General features: G+C 34.7%; 1 protein-coding gene and 2 long non-coding RNA genes across 4 annotated transcripts in view; 2 read left to right on the plus strand and 1 right to left on the minus strand.

Annotated features, from left to right (window-relative positions):
- LOC149064508 (uncharacterized) overlaps positions 1–3082 on the plus strand; it is a 98152-nt gene extending 95070 nt beyond the window's left edge. For both annotated transcript variants that reach the window (XR_016195715.1, XR_016195716.1), the window contains 2 exons: positions 250–365; positions 3056–3082. This is a non-coding gene — a long non-coding RNA (uncharacterized LOC149064508). The remainder of the gene's footprint in view (positions 1–249; positions 366–3055) is intronic.
- Positions 3083–3252: 170 nt separating this feature from the next.
- Positions 3253–6138, plus strand: LOC149064509 (uncharacterized). Its single transcript, XR_016195714.1, has 3 exons — positions 3253–3434; positions 3651–3868; positions 4930–6138. It is a non-coding gene; the product is annotated as an uncharacterized LOC149064509 (long non-coding RNA).
- A 4809-nt stretch (positions 6139–10947) lies between these two features.
- LOC149064510 (cytoplasmic dynein 2 light intermediate chain 1) overlaps positions 10948–18541 on the minus strand; it is a 119385-nt gene continuing 111791 nt past the window's right edge. The window contains exons 14-15 of the mRNA XM_089255342.1: positions 12143–12232; positions 10948–11896 (exon numbers count right to left, since the gene is read on the minus strand). Coding sequence (XP_089111468.1) covers positions 11843–11896; positions 12143–12232 — 144 coding nt within the window. The 3' untranslated portion in view covers positions 10948–11842. The remainder of the gene's footprint in view (positions 11897–12142; positions 12233–18541) is intronic.

The following is an 18541-nucleotide window of genomic DNA, read 5'->3' on the forward strand; positions in this document are numbered from 1 at the left end:
ATTGACTTGATTGATTTTTGAATTTGACTCTTGTCTACACTACAACAGCGAGTAACTCCCGCTATAAGGAGTTTTTCAATATTTTCTTTCTTCTTTGTTTCTGCTAACAATGAAGGAACTTCATATAGTTCTGAAACGCGTATAGCCGTGTTCGTTTTGGAATTTTGGGTAAACCCAAACGTCGATTATTTAATCGTATTATCAAACCCAAAAGGTAATTGATTTCTATTTTCTATGTGTTTACCATAGACTCTCGGAAGCGTCGTCTGCACTCGCTCACTATTTTTGTTAATAATGGTGCTAACGTGGTGTGTCTACGCTTGTGATGAGAAGAGTGTGGAAGGGGGACGAATAACGTTTCACAGGTACGTAAAATCATTCTTTATTTTAATTTTTTCAAATATATATTAGTCATTAAAGTTTGCTATGCAAAAATGCATTCATTAAAACTTGCGTTTTTTCGTTAAATAAGGTGCACATTCTTGCTAATTTTTAGATAAATATTGAAATTCAGTTTAACAACTAAATAATGGTTATAAATATTTCTGCACCCATGAATGAATAAAAATTTAATTAAATTTTGATCTATTTCTCACTATGTTCCATAAGTATGTTGATGTTCTTCTTGGGGACCAAATTTTTTGCCAACTACATTAGCTCCCATAGAGGAAAGAATAACAGGAGGTGGCGCGACTAGCGAGTCCGTTGAAAAAGCATGGGAGCTATGGGTTGCCAGGTGAAACCAGTGATCGCTCTATTAAAGGGATCAAGTAAGCCCAAACAAACCATGGCTTCTCATGCTTCTATGAGAAACATCCCCGTTTTTTTAAAAAAAAAAAGCATTTAAAAATGTTCTTTTCACTCACTTCAGAAACTCAATTGTTTTTCTCAAATTCTGTGATATTTATACAATTGAACGAGAGCTTTTACAATTTTAATAGTTATTTGTTTTCGAATAGTAATTTCATCAACATGGAACATTTTACAAAAGATAACCAAAATTTACCCATATCTTGTGCCACAAAATTTCTTCTCAGCATTTTAATTTTAAAAAAATTATGCCAAAGCATGTAACACCTCAGTGCTGAGAGAGAGAATGTTTAAAGACACTTGAACAACCGGTGTTTGAAAAAATCCGACTTTTTTTTGCGAAAAACATTATATATGCAAAACATTAGCATATATAATGCCTTTCAGCTGTTTATATTAAAATATTGTAGAAATATTTCCAGTCCATGTTGAAAAAAAAACTCGAACAGAGACACAATTTTAGATTTCAAATTCAATTCGAAACTGTTTTTTGTCAAATTTTCGTGCACATACCACTTTAAAAGCAAAGGTAATAGGTACAAAATGAAGAGGAAAAAAAAACAGCCCAAGCGATTATTTTCCTAAATACTATAGCCCAGAGATGACTTATCACGGCTCGTAAAAAAAAAAAAGTTTTAAATTTTTAATATTTTTTTCTCAATACTACATCTACATAGCGGAAGGTTCGGACGGGCGGCATATATTTCAGTAATACGTATTCAAGAATATGAGAGTGGAACGGAAGAAGGGTGGCGAAATTTGTACAGCCTACAGGCAGCAAAACCATAAATACACATTGGCGGAGGACGCTCGAGCACTTTCTATACTTTGAGGCACGGGGGCGGCAAAATGCTGTTTGCCCCGGGTGGCGAAAATCCTAGCTACGGCCCTGTCAGAAGGTGCTCGAGCACCTCAGAATTGATTCAGAAATCAAAATTCCTCCTTTTAAAGCTTAAGACGAGCGCCCACGGGCCCGAAACATTTTCGAAATCTCCCGGATCGACTAACAGTTGTAAGAAAAAATTATTAAAATTGCATTTTATTGGAGCTTCATAATATTTTAATTAATCATATTTCCATAGACATTAATGTGATACATCGAATTTTTAAAAATTGAAGGCACTGAACCATAGGTGGAGATAGACTTGGAAGTCTGGGGGGGGGAGCACGAAGATGATGTCAATTTATACATAGATATATACATTAGATCAGTCGACTCCACCTTTGATGCTGCCTCCCCCCCCCCGTATCTCCGCCCATGCACTGAACTAAAAACTTATGACGAGTTGGGAGTGAAAAATGATCTTCCCCCTTTCAAAAATAAATTAAAAACCCCTTATGCAAAGATCAAGTTTTATCTTTCCTCTTTATTGGATCATGTAGATTACCTGAAGACGCATTAAATAATCATGGTGCTTAAATTTATATAGTTATTAATATTTTAAAGAATTTGATCCGGCAAAACACGCTAAGTATAGGGAAAAAAGCGGTTTGTTTAGGCTTAGCTTCGTAGCTCCGATGCGTTTTCTCAATCCATTTTTGACAGATCTTAAGATCTTCAACCAAATTGCACACAAATTTTGCATATGATTACTGGTTACTTAACATACCTGAGCAGTTTCAAAAAAATGGGAAAAATTATATGAATTTTGATTTTTGAAAAATCAAAGTTAATTTCTTTGTACCTTTTTTTTTTGAAATAGTATATGACCATCCTACTTTTCTATTTCCTAAAATGATAATTTCTTGGAGGGGACGATTTCCCCACCCCCCACCTTTTATAAAAATTTAAAAAAGTAACAATAAGTGAAAATAAATAAAAAGAGTTAAAAAAAAAGTATAAATAATAAAAGTATAATAAAGTACAATAGAAATAGAAACAAAGGCTAGAGGTTAAATATATACATATACATATATTGGTTATATGTTCTTCACCCCTCCCCTCGGAAGTTGAATTTGGCAATGAAAATTGCCCTGACTTCTTGCAAAAATTTTTATGAAAATTACTTGAACCAATTTTTAAACATAGCCAAATCAGTCAAAAATGGGTTTATAAAAATATAGATTCAGAGGCCGCAGTAAAGGAATTTTCAAAGTAGTAGCTGAAGGACAAAAAAAGAAATACTGCTCATAAAACATAATTTAATAATTATAACAATTTTAACAATATGTTATTTGGATTTGTATTCCAATAGTCTCATTTTTTTTGCCTTGAACACACAAAAAAATATTTTTTATTTTTCAGTTTTCCTCAAGATTATGAAAGGCAGCAAAATCGATCTTCGGAGAGGCGGCCTCTAATCAGGGCCGCAACTAGATGCTTGGTCACCCGGAGCAAGTGCGCATTTTGGCGCCTGCTTGTAATGTTGAAGGAGAGGTTTGAGAATAAAATTTGCGCCCCCTCTGGTCCAGCGCCCGGGGCACGACACCCACCTGCTCCCCCCCCCCCCCCCCCCCTAGTTGAGGCCCTGCCTCTGATTACTCCAAAATTTGCTCCAAGCATTTTACAGAAAAAAGTTTTGATCGGGGAAAGTTTGCAGGTACATGGATAAAAGAAGCTTGTTAAAAAGCCACCAAAGCGGAAAAGTGATGAAAATTCAATGTGCCTAGTAAGAGTAATGCAGGTAATATTTAGTTTTCTATTGTGTGTGTAATCTAGCTTAAACTATTTTTTCATAAATGAATTTGATTCTAGTCTGTCATGAGAAAAATATTTCAAAATGCAGATATGAAAACTCGTGGACATGTTTCTCTTAACACAAAACTTTGTTTTATGTTTTCATGTTGATTGACATGAAACTGATGCTTGTCATTAATTTTACTGTTAACATACTTTGCAGTTCCCAAAAAACAAAAAGAAATACTACCTTGGAGATTTTGGTTCTGATGGTATGAGGTCCTCTGCCCATAAGCTACTGAAGCTTTGAAAATAGCTAATCACAGGATAATAGCTAAATTACAATATTGGGCAGAAACAAAAATCAGTTCTCTTTAAGAAATGCTTGAAATCATGAGGAAAAAGTCTTCAATCTCTGGTGCTGCTTCTAATATGTTAGAGGTATGGTTGCATTTTTCATGACGTTATTCTATATAGACCTACAGTCAATTTTCGATCAGTTGAACTCTGATGACTCAAATATCTGCTTGAGTTGAAGCTTTCTTCCTTTAAGCCGAAGTGTTTGGTTTGAAATAAATTAAGTTCATTGTCAGAGTAAAGAATTTAGGTACGGCATAAAAGACTTTTTTTTCCTCCTTTAGTTTTATAAATAAACTAACCAATGACAATCAACTTGGTCAGAGGTGCTTGCAAATCTCTTGTTGCATGTATGGTCTTGTCAATATAGGTTTTTAGCTCAGTTGTGAATAAAAAAATTTGTGATGCACAAATTCCAGAACACATCTTGATTGTGACTTTTCATGAAAATGTCAAAGTAGTAAAGATTTAGATTTGAAACAAAAAAAAAAAATTATTAGCCCAATGAAATGGAAAGAAATCCAAACCTCGAAAATTTGTACGTTAAATTTTTTTCCCGAATATTATTTTTACAGACTTTGTAAAACATGGTAATTATTCGTAATGAAAAGAGAGGCAATTAAAAATTGCTGAAATCACTATAGAAATTTATACAAGTATTGAAGGTATATGTACAATTTATATTTTATGTATGTCCATGTTAAATTTTTTTTTCAATATTCTCATTTCTGTGCTCAGATGGCAAAATGTCACTTTTTCAAAATTTAATGAGGGCAAATTTGTAAACAATATTTTGTAAAAATGTGATACTGTGGCTTTTTGACTTATTGCAATTTGCCTCCATTGGTTCCTTATAAACTGAGAGAGATAGACAAAATTTTGATGAACGAGACTCCAGAATGCAAATAAATCAATTTTTTGGGAAAAGTGCCTGTTGGCATTTTGCCATTTGATTGTATACAGCATATACTGTTCATATACAGTTGTATATGTTGTATACAATCAAATGGTTGTATACAATATTTATACACATGGTTCAGTGCCTATAAAAATTTTCAGAACCAATTCCTGAAATGTTGAAAATAACCCTTTTTCCTTTATTAGGTACTTATTTTTTCTGATAGTCGTTTTCACCTTTCTTGTAGTTTTCATTGCCTGGTCCAACAGCAGAACTTACAAAAGCTCAAAAATGGAAAAATATCCACAAGAATTTGGAGCCTTTGCCTTAACGGTAGTTTTATTCAAGCAAGGCTTATAACTTCATGAGGAAGACATTCAAAAAATGCTTGTCACACCCATCCGCAATGCGAAAGTGGTACCAGATGGCCAACCCGATGAATGAATGTTTGAAATCTGTTCAAGAGACTGGTGTGGAAGTAGTCTCTATGATTATTGATGGCATAAGCTGTAATTTTGCTACAACCAAAAAATATGGAGCCATAATATGGAACATGAAACCATATTTCAAGCATTTATTTACTTGCAGCATCGTATTTATACATCATACTTTTTGCATTGTGTTTATTCATTGTATTCCCAGCATAGTGTTTATACATCATGTTTATTTGCATCATACATCATCAAAACTATTGAATAAACAATTTGATATTCCTTTGACTTTGAAAGACTGAAAATTTTTCCGAGTTGAATTTTGAACGGATTATTTGTGACATTAAAAGTTGGTGCCACACGCACACAATATCTAATGAAGTGTTCACTGTGTGTTTGCTTTATTATACCACTCTCTAGGTTTAATGTTTCATAAGTATTCAAAGTTTACTTAATGTAACTTAATCTTTGTAAACTTAACCTGTGAAGGTTTTAATTAATTGACCTTTCCATTCAACTTTTTAACCAATACAAACTAATTAACAGAATCCACTTAAAATAATTTAACATTGTGATTGGGGTAAAATCTTGTATGTAACAAAAAAGGAAAAAAATTTTTTTGTTAAAAAAATAATTTCAGGACAAAAAATTTTTTATTGTAAATTAGGATAAGATTTTAACTTCTGAAAAATTATTTTAAAAAACAGTAAACTCAAAAAAATTTATTTCTTTCAGACATTCTGAATTTTCATCAATTTGTTCCAGAATTTTTTCATTAAATCCAAAATATTTTTCCATTAATTCTAGAAGTAATCGTCTTTAATAGTTTTTATTCATTTTCTGAAGATACTCTGCGTACCACGGCAAAATGGTAGACAAATGGTCGCTAAATTACGAAGCGCGTAAGATAACTGGCAAACATGGCAGCTTTGCTGATATAAGTCACGTGGTGCACTCTGAGCACCTGGTCGAAAGAGTGCGTGAATGGGCTTTCGCCCTCTACTTATATTTCTTCTCAATGGTTTTCTGTGGTTCCCAATTTCAAGGCCCAAATGCAAGTCAATCTCCCCTTTAAAAAGTCTTGCCGCAGAGAGCAACAGAGCTACAAACAGTAAATTCATTCATACGAAGTATGACAGCCTGGATAACCAAGCGGAGATCGAGATGTAGAATGGAAAGAAAATTCACATTCCTCTGTGGAGAATCGAACCACAAATCTCTCACTGTCCAGGCGAGTGTTCTAACCATTGAACTACAGAAAGAGACATTTTCATTCCTTACAGCATATGTATGAGTGCTGAATGGGACTGCGCATGGACAGTCTCCTAGCTCAGCTAATAGCCTTTACAACGTTAGCCCCCCAGATGGCGAAATATAGAGAGAAACTATGTCACTCTTCGCTGTTCATACAAAGTACGAAAGCCTGGATAACCACGCGGAGATAGAGATGTAGTTTGGAAAGAAAATTCACATTCCCTGTGGGAAATCGAACCACCAATCTCACTATCCAGGTGAGCGTTCTAACATTGAACTACAGAGAGTAGACATTAAGAGCTATTAGCTGAGCTAGGAGGCTGTCCATGTGCAGTCCCGTTCAGCATTCATACATATTCTCTAAGGAATGAAAATGTCTCTTCTCTGTAGTTCAATGGTTAGAACACTCGAACGGACAATGAGAGATTGGTGGTTCGATTCCCCACAGGAGAATGTGAATTTTCTTTCCAAACTACATCTCGATCTCCGCTTGGTTATCCAGGGTTTCGTACTTCGCATGACAGCGGAGAGTGACATCGTTTCTCTCTACATAACACATCACTCACTTCACTTCTGAAATAAAAATCTAACACAACACTACATACCCACTCAGACTGTTAAGTACACACACAGTTACACTTCCAGCACAATTCACTAGGTAGTAAATCGCCCATAGATGGTGATAGACCTGAGTTGTACTCGGATTGAAAGAAAAAGTCTCACCCCTCTCCCCTCCCAGGTTTCAGCTCCTATGGTAGAGTTCTAAAAATCATAAAAATTAAGCAAATGGTTCTAGTAGTATTACTTTTTTGTTAGAAAATTTTGTGTCACATTGAGGGTTTTTCTGTTTTTTTCCCAGCAAGAAAAATTAGGTTCAAAATAAAAGGTATATACAATAGGGTGGAACGAAATTTTTTTTTTTTTTAAACTGCCATTGTAATAGAATTTAAAAGATGCCTTTATGTGAATAAATGCCTTCCTAATTTTTTCCCCCAAAATTCAAACTTCTTGAGGTTCCTCATCGCCCCTAAAGTTTTATGCACGAGTGGAATTCTGTAACATGACACTGCGGAGGAGGAAAGCAAGGAAAGATTCTCAAACTTTCAAGTTGAACTTGAAATCTTTTCAGTGCGAAGCACGGAAATTGATCGACATTACAGCATGCAAATGTGATTTTGAAGACTATGTGTGACAAGTTGAGGAAGGTCCCAAATTTAGAGTGAGATTTATTGCAAGATCAAAGTACACGCAAGATGGCGATTGGTCGAGTAATGTCCTAACAACGAAGAAATTGAAAAACAAAGAACAAAGGAAAATGATATCCTGTTTAAAGTCATCTCAAGAAGAAACGGTGGAAACTAGTTCATCAATCACTGAAAACAATCTATATCCAACGATTCTGAGGAAAGTGATCTATATGAGCCAAAACACAGTTTGCCATTGAAGTTAGCATTTCCATCTACCAGTACCTGAAGCTGGTCCATCAATCTGTGCTGAAGCAAGTACTTCATTTGCTTTTGAAGTTCTACCATCATCTTCACAGATGAGAACTAAATTACCAAATGTTGCTCTTGCTTGTGATAGAACTGGTGTGTCTGATCGATCAGCTGCAATTATTGCGAATGCTGTGCTGGAAGATGTTGGTTATTGATGAAAGAGAAGCCAAATATGACAATAGACTGGATGAAAATAAGGCGTGAAAGAGCATCAGAGAGCGTTCTTTTGCAAGATATAGAATTCCTAGAACAAAATGTGTGAGGAATATATTTTGATGGTCAAAAAGACAAAACCTTTGCTAATGTCAACGAAGGTGGTTCTTTCCAACTGGTTATAAAAATAGTGTTCTCAAATTAAAAGAGAAAGAAATAGGCTGTTCTTTGCAATGGCTTATTTGTCTTTTTCACTTAATGAGTTACCTCTAAGGCATATTGTGAAGCATCTAGATGGATGTTCCCTTAGTCCACACAGGTTTCAAGGTGATATCGTACAAAGATTGGAAAATTGTGAAAGATAACCTATTCTGAAATTAAACCAATCTCTAATAACCTTCCGATAATGGACAGTGACAACGGTGATTTAAGTGCAGATCAGATATATATCTTCTGGAAATAATACGAGCAAACAACTGGGAATCAAGAGAATTCTGAAAATTAGAAATGAAGGATTATCAGAAGCAGAAATCTGTATATTCCATGTTCCGAAAATAAACTTTTCTGCTAAGCACTATTCGGAACTAATTGCATGTGGTCAAGTGCGAGTGACTGAACCACCTAAAAAGTCAGGAACTAGACCCACAAAAATGATCTGAACCTGCTTTTCCATCTATACAAAATTTTCAGTGTCACAAAAAAGCTATTGAATGGTGCGTACGATTCGTAACTGAAGCATCTCTTGCTGTATGAACAACCGAGAGTCGTGAAGGCTTCATTCAAGCCAGAATAAAATCAAGGATTACTCTTCCGTCGTTTGAAAAAAAGTTGACTATTTCGCAAAAAAGTGAAATGTAATAACAGTGTGATAACAGAGGAAGCAATGGAGGCATTCTCCTGACACCTATATCGTCAAACTATGTTTTTTTTCTTGTTTTTATAATTTGGAACATGGTTATAGTTTTGTCCCCCCCCCCCAAAAAAAGGGTTTATTTTATATATGTATAATGTTTAAAAAGATTTTTTATAATGTGCACTTAGAAAAGTCTTTTTGCTCGACCTTTAGGGTCTGTGAAGAACCTCAAGATATTAAAATATTTTCCTAGATTTTGGTATAACGTCTTAAAACCTTGAAAGGCATCTTTTGAATACTAAGGCAACATCAATTTCCAAAAAAAGTGAAAAAAACACCCTTTTTCGTTCCACCCTAATATATAATCATTTAAATAAATATTAGGTTGAAAAATACAGTTAAAATCATACCAATAGGGGCACTTTTCCCATAATCATCAAGAATATGAAAATAAAATTACAGACATCCCTCGCTTTAAGAGATTAATTGGTTAAACAAATTATATTATAAGGCAAAATTGTGTAAAGTGAGTTGAATTTAACATGGGTAAGATAGGGACAGGGGGTTTATTTTAAGAAAATAAATAAATCCAATTTTCAGCAGCAAAATAAATTGTTTCAAATGAATTATTCAGAATTTCAAATCTTGTAAATTTAAGCCTGTGAATGAATTTAATTAATAGTTTTTACTTCCATCTTCAGTACTTTGTGATTAGTTCTAGGGAGTGTGGATGTTTTTTTCCTGAAAAGCCTAGTATGATAGGATGACAGATTTTTTCAATGAAACAGTCAAGATTCGGAGGGTAGCAAACAACATTTCGTCTCATGAAAACTTCAGTAGCAATAAAATTGCCAGAGGAATATTTTTGCAAATACGACAATTCAAGTTTCATCAGGATCTTTTTCTTTGAATTAAAATTCTGATACCATTGTCAATGTTATCAAAAGATGTTTATTAGTGAGATCTGGTAAATTGAATTTGAGTGTTTGCTCCATATTTGTCCCATCTAAATCATAAAATCCAACAGCTTTTTTCATTTTAACAAGTGGCATTGGAGCTGAGGATGCAGTGGGTGCTCTAGCACCCACAGTATTTTGTAGCCCCATTCTGAGCAACCCCAGAATTAATGCAGAAATCCAAACCAAATCTCCTATATAAGAAGACCAATTAGAGCACCCACAGGTCTAAAACACTTCTGATGCCGCTGATTTTAACTATACCATATCTTTAATTTTCAAGACTAACATCAAACTCCAGGCCAAATTTTACAGGTTACAATTTCCAAAAAAATCAACTTTTCATCGATCCCGTAAAGTGAGACCACATAGAGTGAGGGATACCCGTACTTTCAAACACAGCAGTCCATCTACCACACTTGTTCATTTTCGTCACCTGTCTACAAATTTTGAGGTAGTTCTTGCCTTACGGGAGGTATAAGATTTTTCCTTTCAGGTTCTTGCAAGTTGATTTTGACTAAGACTGTAGGTTATACCACCTGAACAGGGAATCAGCTTTTTTCCACTCGATGAAAGTATAACAATTTAAATGTCATCCAAATAATGGGATGATAGAGAGAAAACCAGTGGCACCTATAAGCAAAATTCAAACTCATTCTTTTGTATCAGTTGCTTAGAAATCAAATACAAGAGTTAATGACAAATTTTGGTGCTTGCTGCATATTTGCATGATAATTTGTTCAATTCAATTTCTGCAAATTTCCAAAAAAACTAGTGACTTTTGGTTCAATTTTTACTGATATCAATGAAAATTTCAGATATAAGAAATATTGAGAATGAATTTACAGGAAACTGATAACTTATCACATATTTTATGGCTAGAAATGTTTGGGACTGATAGATATAGTATGCAGTTATAGAAGTAAAGCTCTTACTTCTATTATCTACTAATCAAAAGTATTAAACATAAAAATTATATTGCCATAACAATCATATAAAAATAAAATATGTTCTGTTTTTTTATCTGGATTTATGCAATTAAGGACATGTAATGACAGTGTTTTTTTTTAGAATTTTTGAATATTTAAAAAAATATATATTTTCAAAGGTTAGAATACCTTTGAAAATATATATTTTTTTAAATATTCAAAAATTCTATAAAAAAACACTGTCATTTCAACTGATGCTTTGCGAGCATGATGCTTATACTAATAATTCAGTAAAATATTTTACCATCGGAAAGACATATAGAACACAGTTGAAATAAAAATAAATATATTACAAGTAACATTGATTATACTAAACTTGTGATGCATATGTGTGTAATCATGGCATGTTCACACATTGACAATAATGCATACATATATCATTGATGCAAATGAATAATTTAACAGATTTAGAACATGCTTGAATGCAGAGCTATTATTTCTGAGTACAAAACAATATAATAACATTTTAAACACTTTTGAAGAGTTTGGATCTTGAGTGAAAGTTTTTCAGCACTTCTGTTTAAGCACCAAATATATATATATAAACTCAATATTTAAAAATTAATTAAACCTTTCAAGTCATCCAGAAGATGAAAAAGAAATTACACAACAAATCAAATACAAGTACAATGAGATGTATATTTCAAAAAATTCTGATCTGGAGGATTTTAACGTAATGCGTTGATTACATTAAAAAACAAAAACTCGCATCTCTTTCTCATGAAAAATAAATAAATTTGATTCTTTGATAAAAACTTCATCAAATTCAAAACATGAGGAAACAAACTTACAATGCTTTATATTAAAAAAAACTGTCAGTTTCAAATTTTGTTTTCATAAACTGTTGGAAATTAATCTATTGAGACTTACAACACTTTAACAAAATTTTACTTTGATACTGAAGACTAAAGGGATTACACCAAGATCTTCTCATGTAATCAATATGAAATTCTACAATCTTCTTTTGGTTGTGGATAACAATATATTTTTGACAGAAAGTTACAATAGTTTTCTAAGTGCTAATTATATCATTCCCAGATTTTCTTATTTTCTCTTTTATGTTTTAGTAGTTCTTCAAGCTCCTGAAAAATATATGAATAAAACTTGATTCAGAAAGAAATATAGAAATCTAAAACCCCTTAGAAATCACTTAGACGGAAGATAATTATTGTATGTCATATTTCCTGCATTACTATCACAGTATAAAAATAATAATAATACTTGCAAAATCAATATTTTACATTAATCAGATATCACATTTGACAGTTACTTCCAATAGAATCCCTAAAAATAGTTCTTCAAACCTGATGTCAATCAGAATTAATTACCTTATCTTTCTCAGCTCTGAGTTTATCAATTTCAGCTTCTCTGAAATTCGGATCACTTGTGGGATCAGCAGGAATAACATTTTCTCTTTCCTAAAAAAGTATAATATTAATGAAATGATAATTTGATCATTTATTATTATTTCAATTTAATCACATTTAAAATTCAAAACATTCCGAATTCATCAATTCAAGTAGTTGAAGGCTACAGTAATTTTACAAAAAAAAAAAAAAGAAAATGGATAATATTAATAAAATTAACAAAGTTTCTTTTTGCATTGATTATTGATAATTAATAATTTAAAAAATATTCATCTATTTCACTAATTTTAAATTCAGCCAGACGTAAAAGGCACTAAGTCCATTTTCATCAATATTGGGAAAAAGCTATTAATTAGCAGTACTTTTGTTACATTACACATAGATGCAGGACATCAAATACAAAGGCCACAACAGGCAAATTACCTAAGTGGCTGAAAAAAGATTCACATAAAAAATATGGATGTAAATCATAATCAAAATACAGCAACCCAATATACAGTCAACACTAATGTTTATGAACCTGTATAGACTTGATAATTAATTCATAAAATTGAGAATTTGTAAATGGGAGAGACAATGGAAAAAGTTCAGGAAATAAAAATCAGTTTCATATTTATTGATGATTTCTCAAAAAATAACTTTTTTTGTTTCCTACCTATTTTAAAAAATGAAATTAAGATCTATATATCCCCTTCTTTTGCAGACACTTAAGGGGAAAACCAATTGTCTGTAAAAGAGGGGTGACCATATCAGATGGAGTTCCTGTATTAATTATATTATATAGCAGTGGTTCTCAACCGGGGGCCCTAGGATATTCCAGGGGGGCCACGGATGAAAATCTTGCAAAAGGGGAGCCACGGCTACTGATACGGGGGCCACGAAGAAATTTTTGACATTAAATTTTTTTAGTCAGAGTGACTAAAAAAATTAAATTTCAAACAAAATGTGCATAGAATATCTTTTTCGCAATTTTTCCCCATTCAAGTAACATTAACATGAGGAAGAAGGAAATAAAAAAAGTGGTTCACGTAATCTCGGTGGTTTTACGACTTGGGGGTGATAGTAGGCCCTTACACAAAATATAGAAGAGGTTTAAGCAAAATGGAATAACCGTAAAGGCAGAAAATTGTGTGTGTTCCGACCTTTCATTCAAAGAGGGCTGCCATAAAGAAAACAGACAAAGATTTGTTGACCATTCATTGACATTCTTTTGAGTACTGGTAGTAAATGTAATCCAAGAAGTAGATGGGTGAAAAATGAAAGCTTGTAAAAAACCCATCATTTTCATGCAATTACAGACGGATAGCCATCTAGTTTAGCACAAAGCTATCTTCAGCCAGCACTGAGTGGTCTGATGGGGAATACATTTATAAAAATCGAATAGAGAATGATTGCTCTGGGGTCTTTTTTATGAATTTTGAAAGGGGGTGCCAATCCATTGCCTCTGCTGAAAAGAAATAAAGTTGAATTCAGTTATAACAAACTCCAAGAGATCAAATCATACATGGGGGAAAAATACCCGCGAAATTTAATTTTTCAAAACTACAGTGATAATGTATTGGGACAGGAGCGGCTTAAGCGAGGGTGCAAGGGGTGCGGCAGGTTGTACAGGGGAGCAGCGTAGACTTTACTTAAGACAACAAAATTTAACACAGTAAAAATTCACGACATCGCACTTTTGAGTCCTACTATACCTCGACAACGGAAACGTTGAGAAAATAGACAAGGCCTCTGATCGCAATACCAAAAACAAGAATGTAAGCTATCTGGGCGGCTCGAGACAAAATCTGTACCCGTGTGGGACTTATTTTTTGCACCTCCTACCTATTGTTCCCTCCATAGCCTCTACCTCCTGCGTCAGGGAATCTTTCGTGGAGCCCATGCCTGATTTTCCACGGGGGCCCCCTTCTACAGTTAATTTATAGAGTGAAAACAGAAAAGTTATAAGGATTTTGTCCCGGGCCTCAAGCTGGAGCCCTGTCAGCCCTACCCTAGAAGGTCATGCCCCTCCCTCACAATTTATCCAAACAATTCCTAACAAAACATTTTTTCGGCCCTTCATTTCCGATTTTGCACCCCTCCAGAGCCGACAGTTTGGTTTTTTTTGGCAAATTGAATTTTTTTTTACCCATTCACCCCGGATTTAGCATCCTCTTAAGCGGTGCCCCGTGTGGCCAAGCGCCACCCCTGTACTCTATTACAAGGGCCATTTTGGTTCCCTCACCCATGCCCCCCAACAAGAGCCCGGGATAATTCTCATAATTTTTTGGCTTTTTCAGGCTATAAATTAACTAAATAAGGGGCCGTGAGAAATCTGACTGGGAGGGGGCCTGCGAAAGATCCCAGCCCAGGGGCCCCATACCCTCACTCAGAATTTGATCTACAAATTTGTCAAATGAAGGCAAAGGAATTTTTTTTTTCACCCCTGGAATACCAGAAACACCTTTGAAAAAATTTTCTTACTAAAAATTACCCCGTTAAATATCATCTTCACAGGATAAGTGATGATGACTCACAAAAATAAGTGCTCTTTGAAGGATTAAGTTATCTGGCATTTATTAAGAATGGTAAAATAATTCTAGAACAAAACATTTTCTACTTCAAAAGTGGGGCGTATGGTCATGCGCATTTTGCATGGTAAACAATGACGTGCTGCTTTCTTCTGAAAAAAAATCAGGTTTATCTCTAGATGCCCTTCACCGAATCCCTATCAGCCTCCTGGCAGGGTCGCCAGTAGGGGCGGCACATAAGGCTTCGCACCCGGACGGCATGTAAACTCGAGCCGCCCCTGTATTGGGACTTCCTCCAAGATTGACACCACATCTTTAACGTTTTTTTAATCGATACTGTAATGCTTCCTCTTAACTGCTCTACTACTGGCCTGCAGCATCCTAAATAATTTCAATGCAATTTTCCTATCCTGCAAGAACAATGTTGTGGACAAACAACAAATTCTAAAAAGGCGTATGACCACATTTAAAGCAATTTAAATCCGTTTATTAGAGGCTCACTGCATCTGCTGATTTCTAAAAATAGTGCAATAAATTCACACGCAAGTCTTCACTTTGAAATGTCGATAACCCGCTCAATGTGTCTCTTTGTATCTGTCAACATAAAATTTATGGTTTTTAGTGTTGATAATACGCATGCAAAACCAATTCAGCGATGCGTTTCAAAATCTGCACAATCACAAATCTGCACCGTCACAATCTGCAAAAACTGCTTGGATTTGATAGTTGGAAATGATGTCTAAATGGCAAAGATTTGGAGTTCGTATCAAAATGAAAATATCAAATAATTGAAATTGTGCTTCGTATAAATGAAATATTTTAATATTGAAAGCTATATATATATAGAGATTAATCTCCCGCCCATAGTCAAACGTCTCATAAATGTGAAATTTTGTCATAAAACTGAGAGTGAGGCACGAATCCCCTTGCGCACAAGTGGAATTTCGAGGCATTTACGCACAACCGAGCCCGTCTTGGCCATTTTTCTTTTTCTCCCCACCCTTTCTTCCTTTTGTTTCCTTCCTAACTTTATAAAAGTAAAAAGGACATAATCATTATAAAAAGGACTGTTTTCAGATCAAATTGCCGAAGTTCAATTACTTTACTGCAAAAATGTCAGATTTTTTTGGGGGGAAATACAGTCAAACCCAAAGTGTATTAAAGACCCTTTATTAATAAGCTTTGCTCAAACCCCATTAGACTGGAACTCCAAGAGACCCCGAGAAATCATTTCGTAATAACGAAATTTCGTTACAAGGGAATTCCAGATTTTTATGTTGCTCCTATGTAAACCTATCTGAGGGATTAGAAAAGTTTACGTTAAAATGATATTTTTCCCGTTGTAATGGTATTTGTTACAATGAGACCGTATTTCGTCTGAAGTTATTTTTTTACGTGTATTTAGAGGCTGCATGGGTAACAGGGCATATGGCACTTTACTGGTGAACCATTAATCTTAGAGACGTACCCAACTAGAAAAAGTATCCAAATCACGTGTCCAACTCAGATATGTCATTCATGTTGTAAGGGGTTGTATAGCTATAAAAAAAAAAAAAAAAAACTCTTTATACCGCCCCCGTGTGCCAAAGAACCCAATTAAGAAGTTGTTGCTCTGCCTTTCCCGATGCCAACTAAAATAATTTCACGTTTCCAAGTGCAATATTCATTGAGATATGCGAATTCAAAAACTTGAAGAAATTTGGGAAAAAACAGCATTCAATGTGGGTAAAATGGTTTCCCCTCATTTAATGCTGTTTTTTTCCAACTTTCTTGGAATATCTCAGTGAAAATTTGAACTTAGACACGTTGAATTTTTTTGTCGGAGAGCAGGAAACAACTTTCCAATCGGGTTTTGGGGCACAGGGTACCCGCATAAAAAGTTAACATTTTTATTTTAATAACTCTGTAACCCCTGGCAACATGAATGAAATATCTGAGTACTGCACATTATTCGGGTACTTTTTCCAACTGGAAGTATGCCTCTAGGACCAATGGTTCGCCAGTAAAATACCATATGCCCCGTTACCTATGCGCCCTGTATATGAAATATAGTACGGACTGTGATGTGAAATATTGTGTTGTGTTTAAGCCAACATGCACGTTGCTTCATTCGCCTGCGAGAGAGAGGTCACATTATGAACCAAAAAGCCACTTGAAGGTAGCTTGTCATCCAATGAAATATCCGATTTTCACCGCATCTAAATTGAAGTCAACAAACTGATAATTTTCGTATTTGAAAATCTGATTATTTATATTTTCCGATGGGCTTGAAATCCTGATAATGAATCATTATTATGTTCACACAAACAGTTTTTTCACTGCGTACATGATTTCTCTGGAATGAACAAATATTTAACAATTTTTCACACGTATTTTAGTTCATTTTTTGAAATTCATAGTAGGGCTACAACATGAACCTATATCCTTGATACATGTATTATTGTTGAAAACTATGTGGAAGGTTGAACTTCTCAATTGCGATTCATTTGTGTGGCTACTCCCTCATTACTACTTTTATCCGCATGAAGAGAATAAAATTAATAAAACTGCTTTGCTACCACTTTTTGCGATTTTTGTCATTATAAGAATGCATATTTTGGAAGCTACAACTGACATTTCTCAATGAAACCATAACTATTTACACATAAAAAAAACAAATTTGGAAATAATAAAAATTTCATCCAGTACAGTAACTTGATGACATTGTGCCGTCTTCAAGTGCAGAGTTTACATTGATTTTTTTTTAATTGGACTGACACAACACATAAAACATACAAATCAAACTGAGAAAAACACAAAACACAATAAACTTCACAAAAAGTAACATTACGATGATACAGACACTTTGTGACCCAAAGGGATTTATTCAATTTTTACTGTATTCTATTATGTTTATTTTGCTTTTTCGTTATTTTCATAAATTAAAAATTAATCAAATTAAATTCAAAAATATTTACACTTCAGACAATTTTTGAATAATTATCTTATAACTTCTAATGTGAAAACGGGGGGGGGGGGGGGGAGTAGAAAATTATTCATGTTCGCAAGGGGAAGGGGGCCACAGGAATAAGAAATGGTTGAAAGGGGGCCATGGATAAAAAAAGGTTGAGAACCACTGTTATATAGCATTAACAGCAACTGAAATGGTTCTTTATTTGAATATGAATGAAATTCTGACAATATGAGATGCTGTCTGAGGCTTTCATGGCCGGCGTTAAATGACTTGCAAACGGTTTCCGGGTTGTTAGGCCATGGTCTAGGAGATTTTCTTCCTGACGTTTCGCCCACATCTGTGGCAGGCATCATCTGAGGTTAATTCGACGTAAGTCTCCGCGGCAAGCGAGAAAGGCTTCGTACACCTACTGTCATCGACTTGTTCTCTATATGCATTTCTGAGACTTGATCGGCCGCAGAAGAACCGCATTGGTTGGCTTGTGTGGATGTGTTGTGCGCCGATTGGCTGCAAGTGGTGTCTGGCGACGATTGGCTGTTGAGGTCATTTTCTCTCTGGCATTCATCGGGGGCACATCTCAACTGATAATCGAAGGATCTGCATTAAGTTTCCTGATTGCGCGTCGTTCTTTTGCACTGATGTTACTGGAAGGCTTGGGTGTCTTTTTGAGAATTCTAGATGTTTCGATTCTGATGTCTTCAGCTTCTTCTTTAGGCAGCGTTCTTATTGCAGCCTCCACATTCGCAATGATGTTCTCCACTGGGACGGCCAGTGGTGTGATGGCGAAATTTCCCCCCTTGCTCAGGATAGACGTTTCCTCCGTTGAGAGTTCTCTGTCGGACATGTTTATAACAATGCGGTCCGTAGCGATTGATGGCTGTACGATTTTCTTTTTCA

Source organism: Pholcus phalangioides, unplaced genomic scaffold (genome assembly GCF_987345545.1).
Source record: "Pholcus phalangioides strain wild (caught in Gottingen) unplaced genomic scaffold, Ppha-v1.0 ptg000042l_1, whole genome shotgun sequence".
Lineage (NCBI taxonomy): Eukaryota > Metazoa > Arthropoda > Arachnida > Araneae > Pholcidae > Pholcus > Pholcus phalangioides.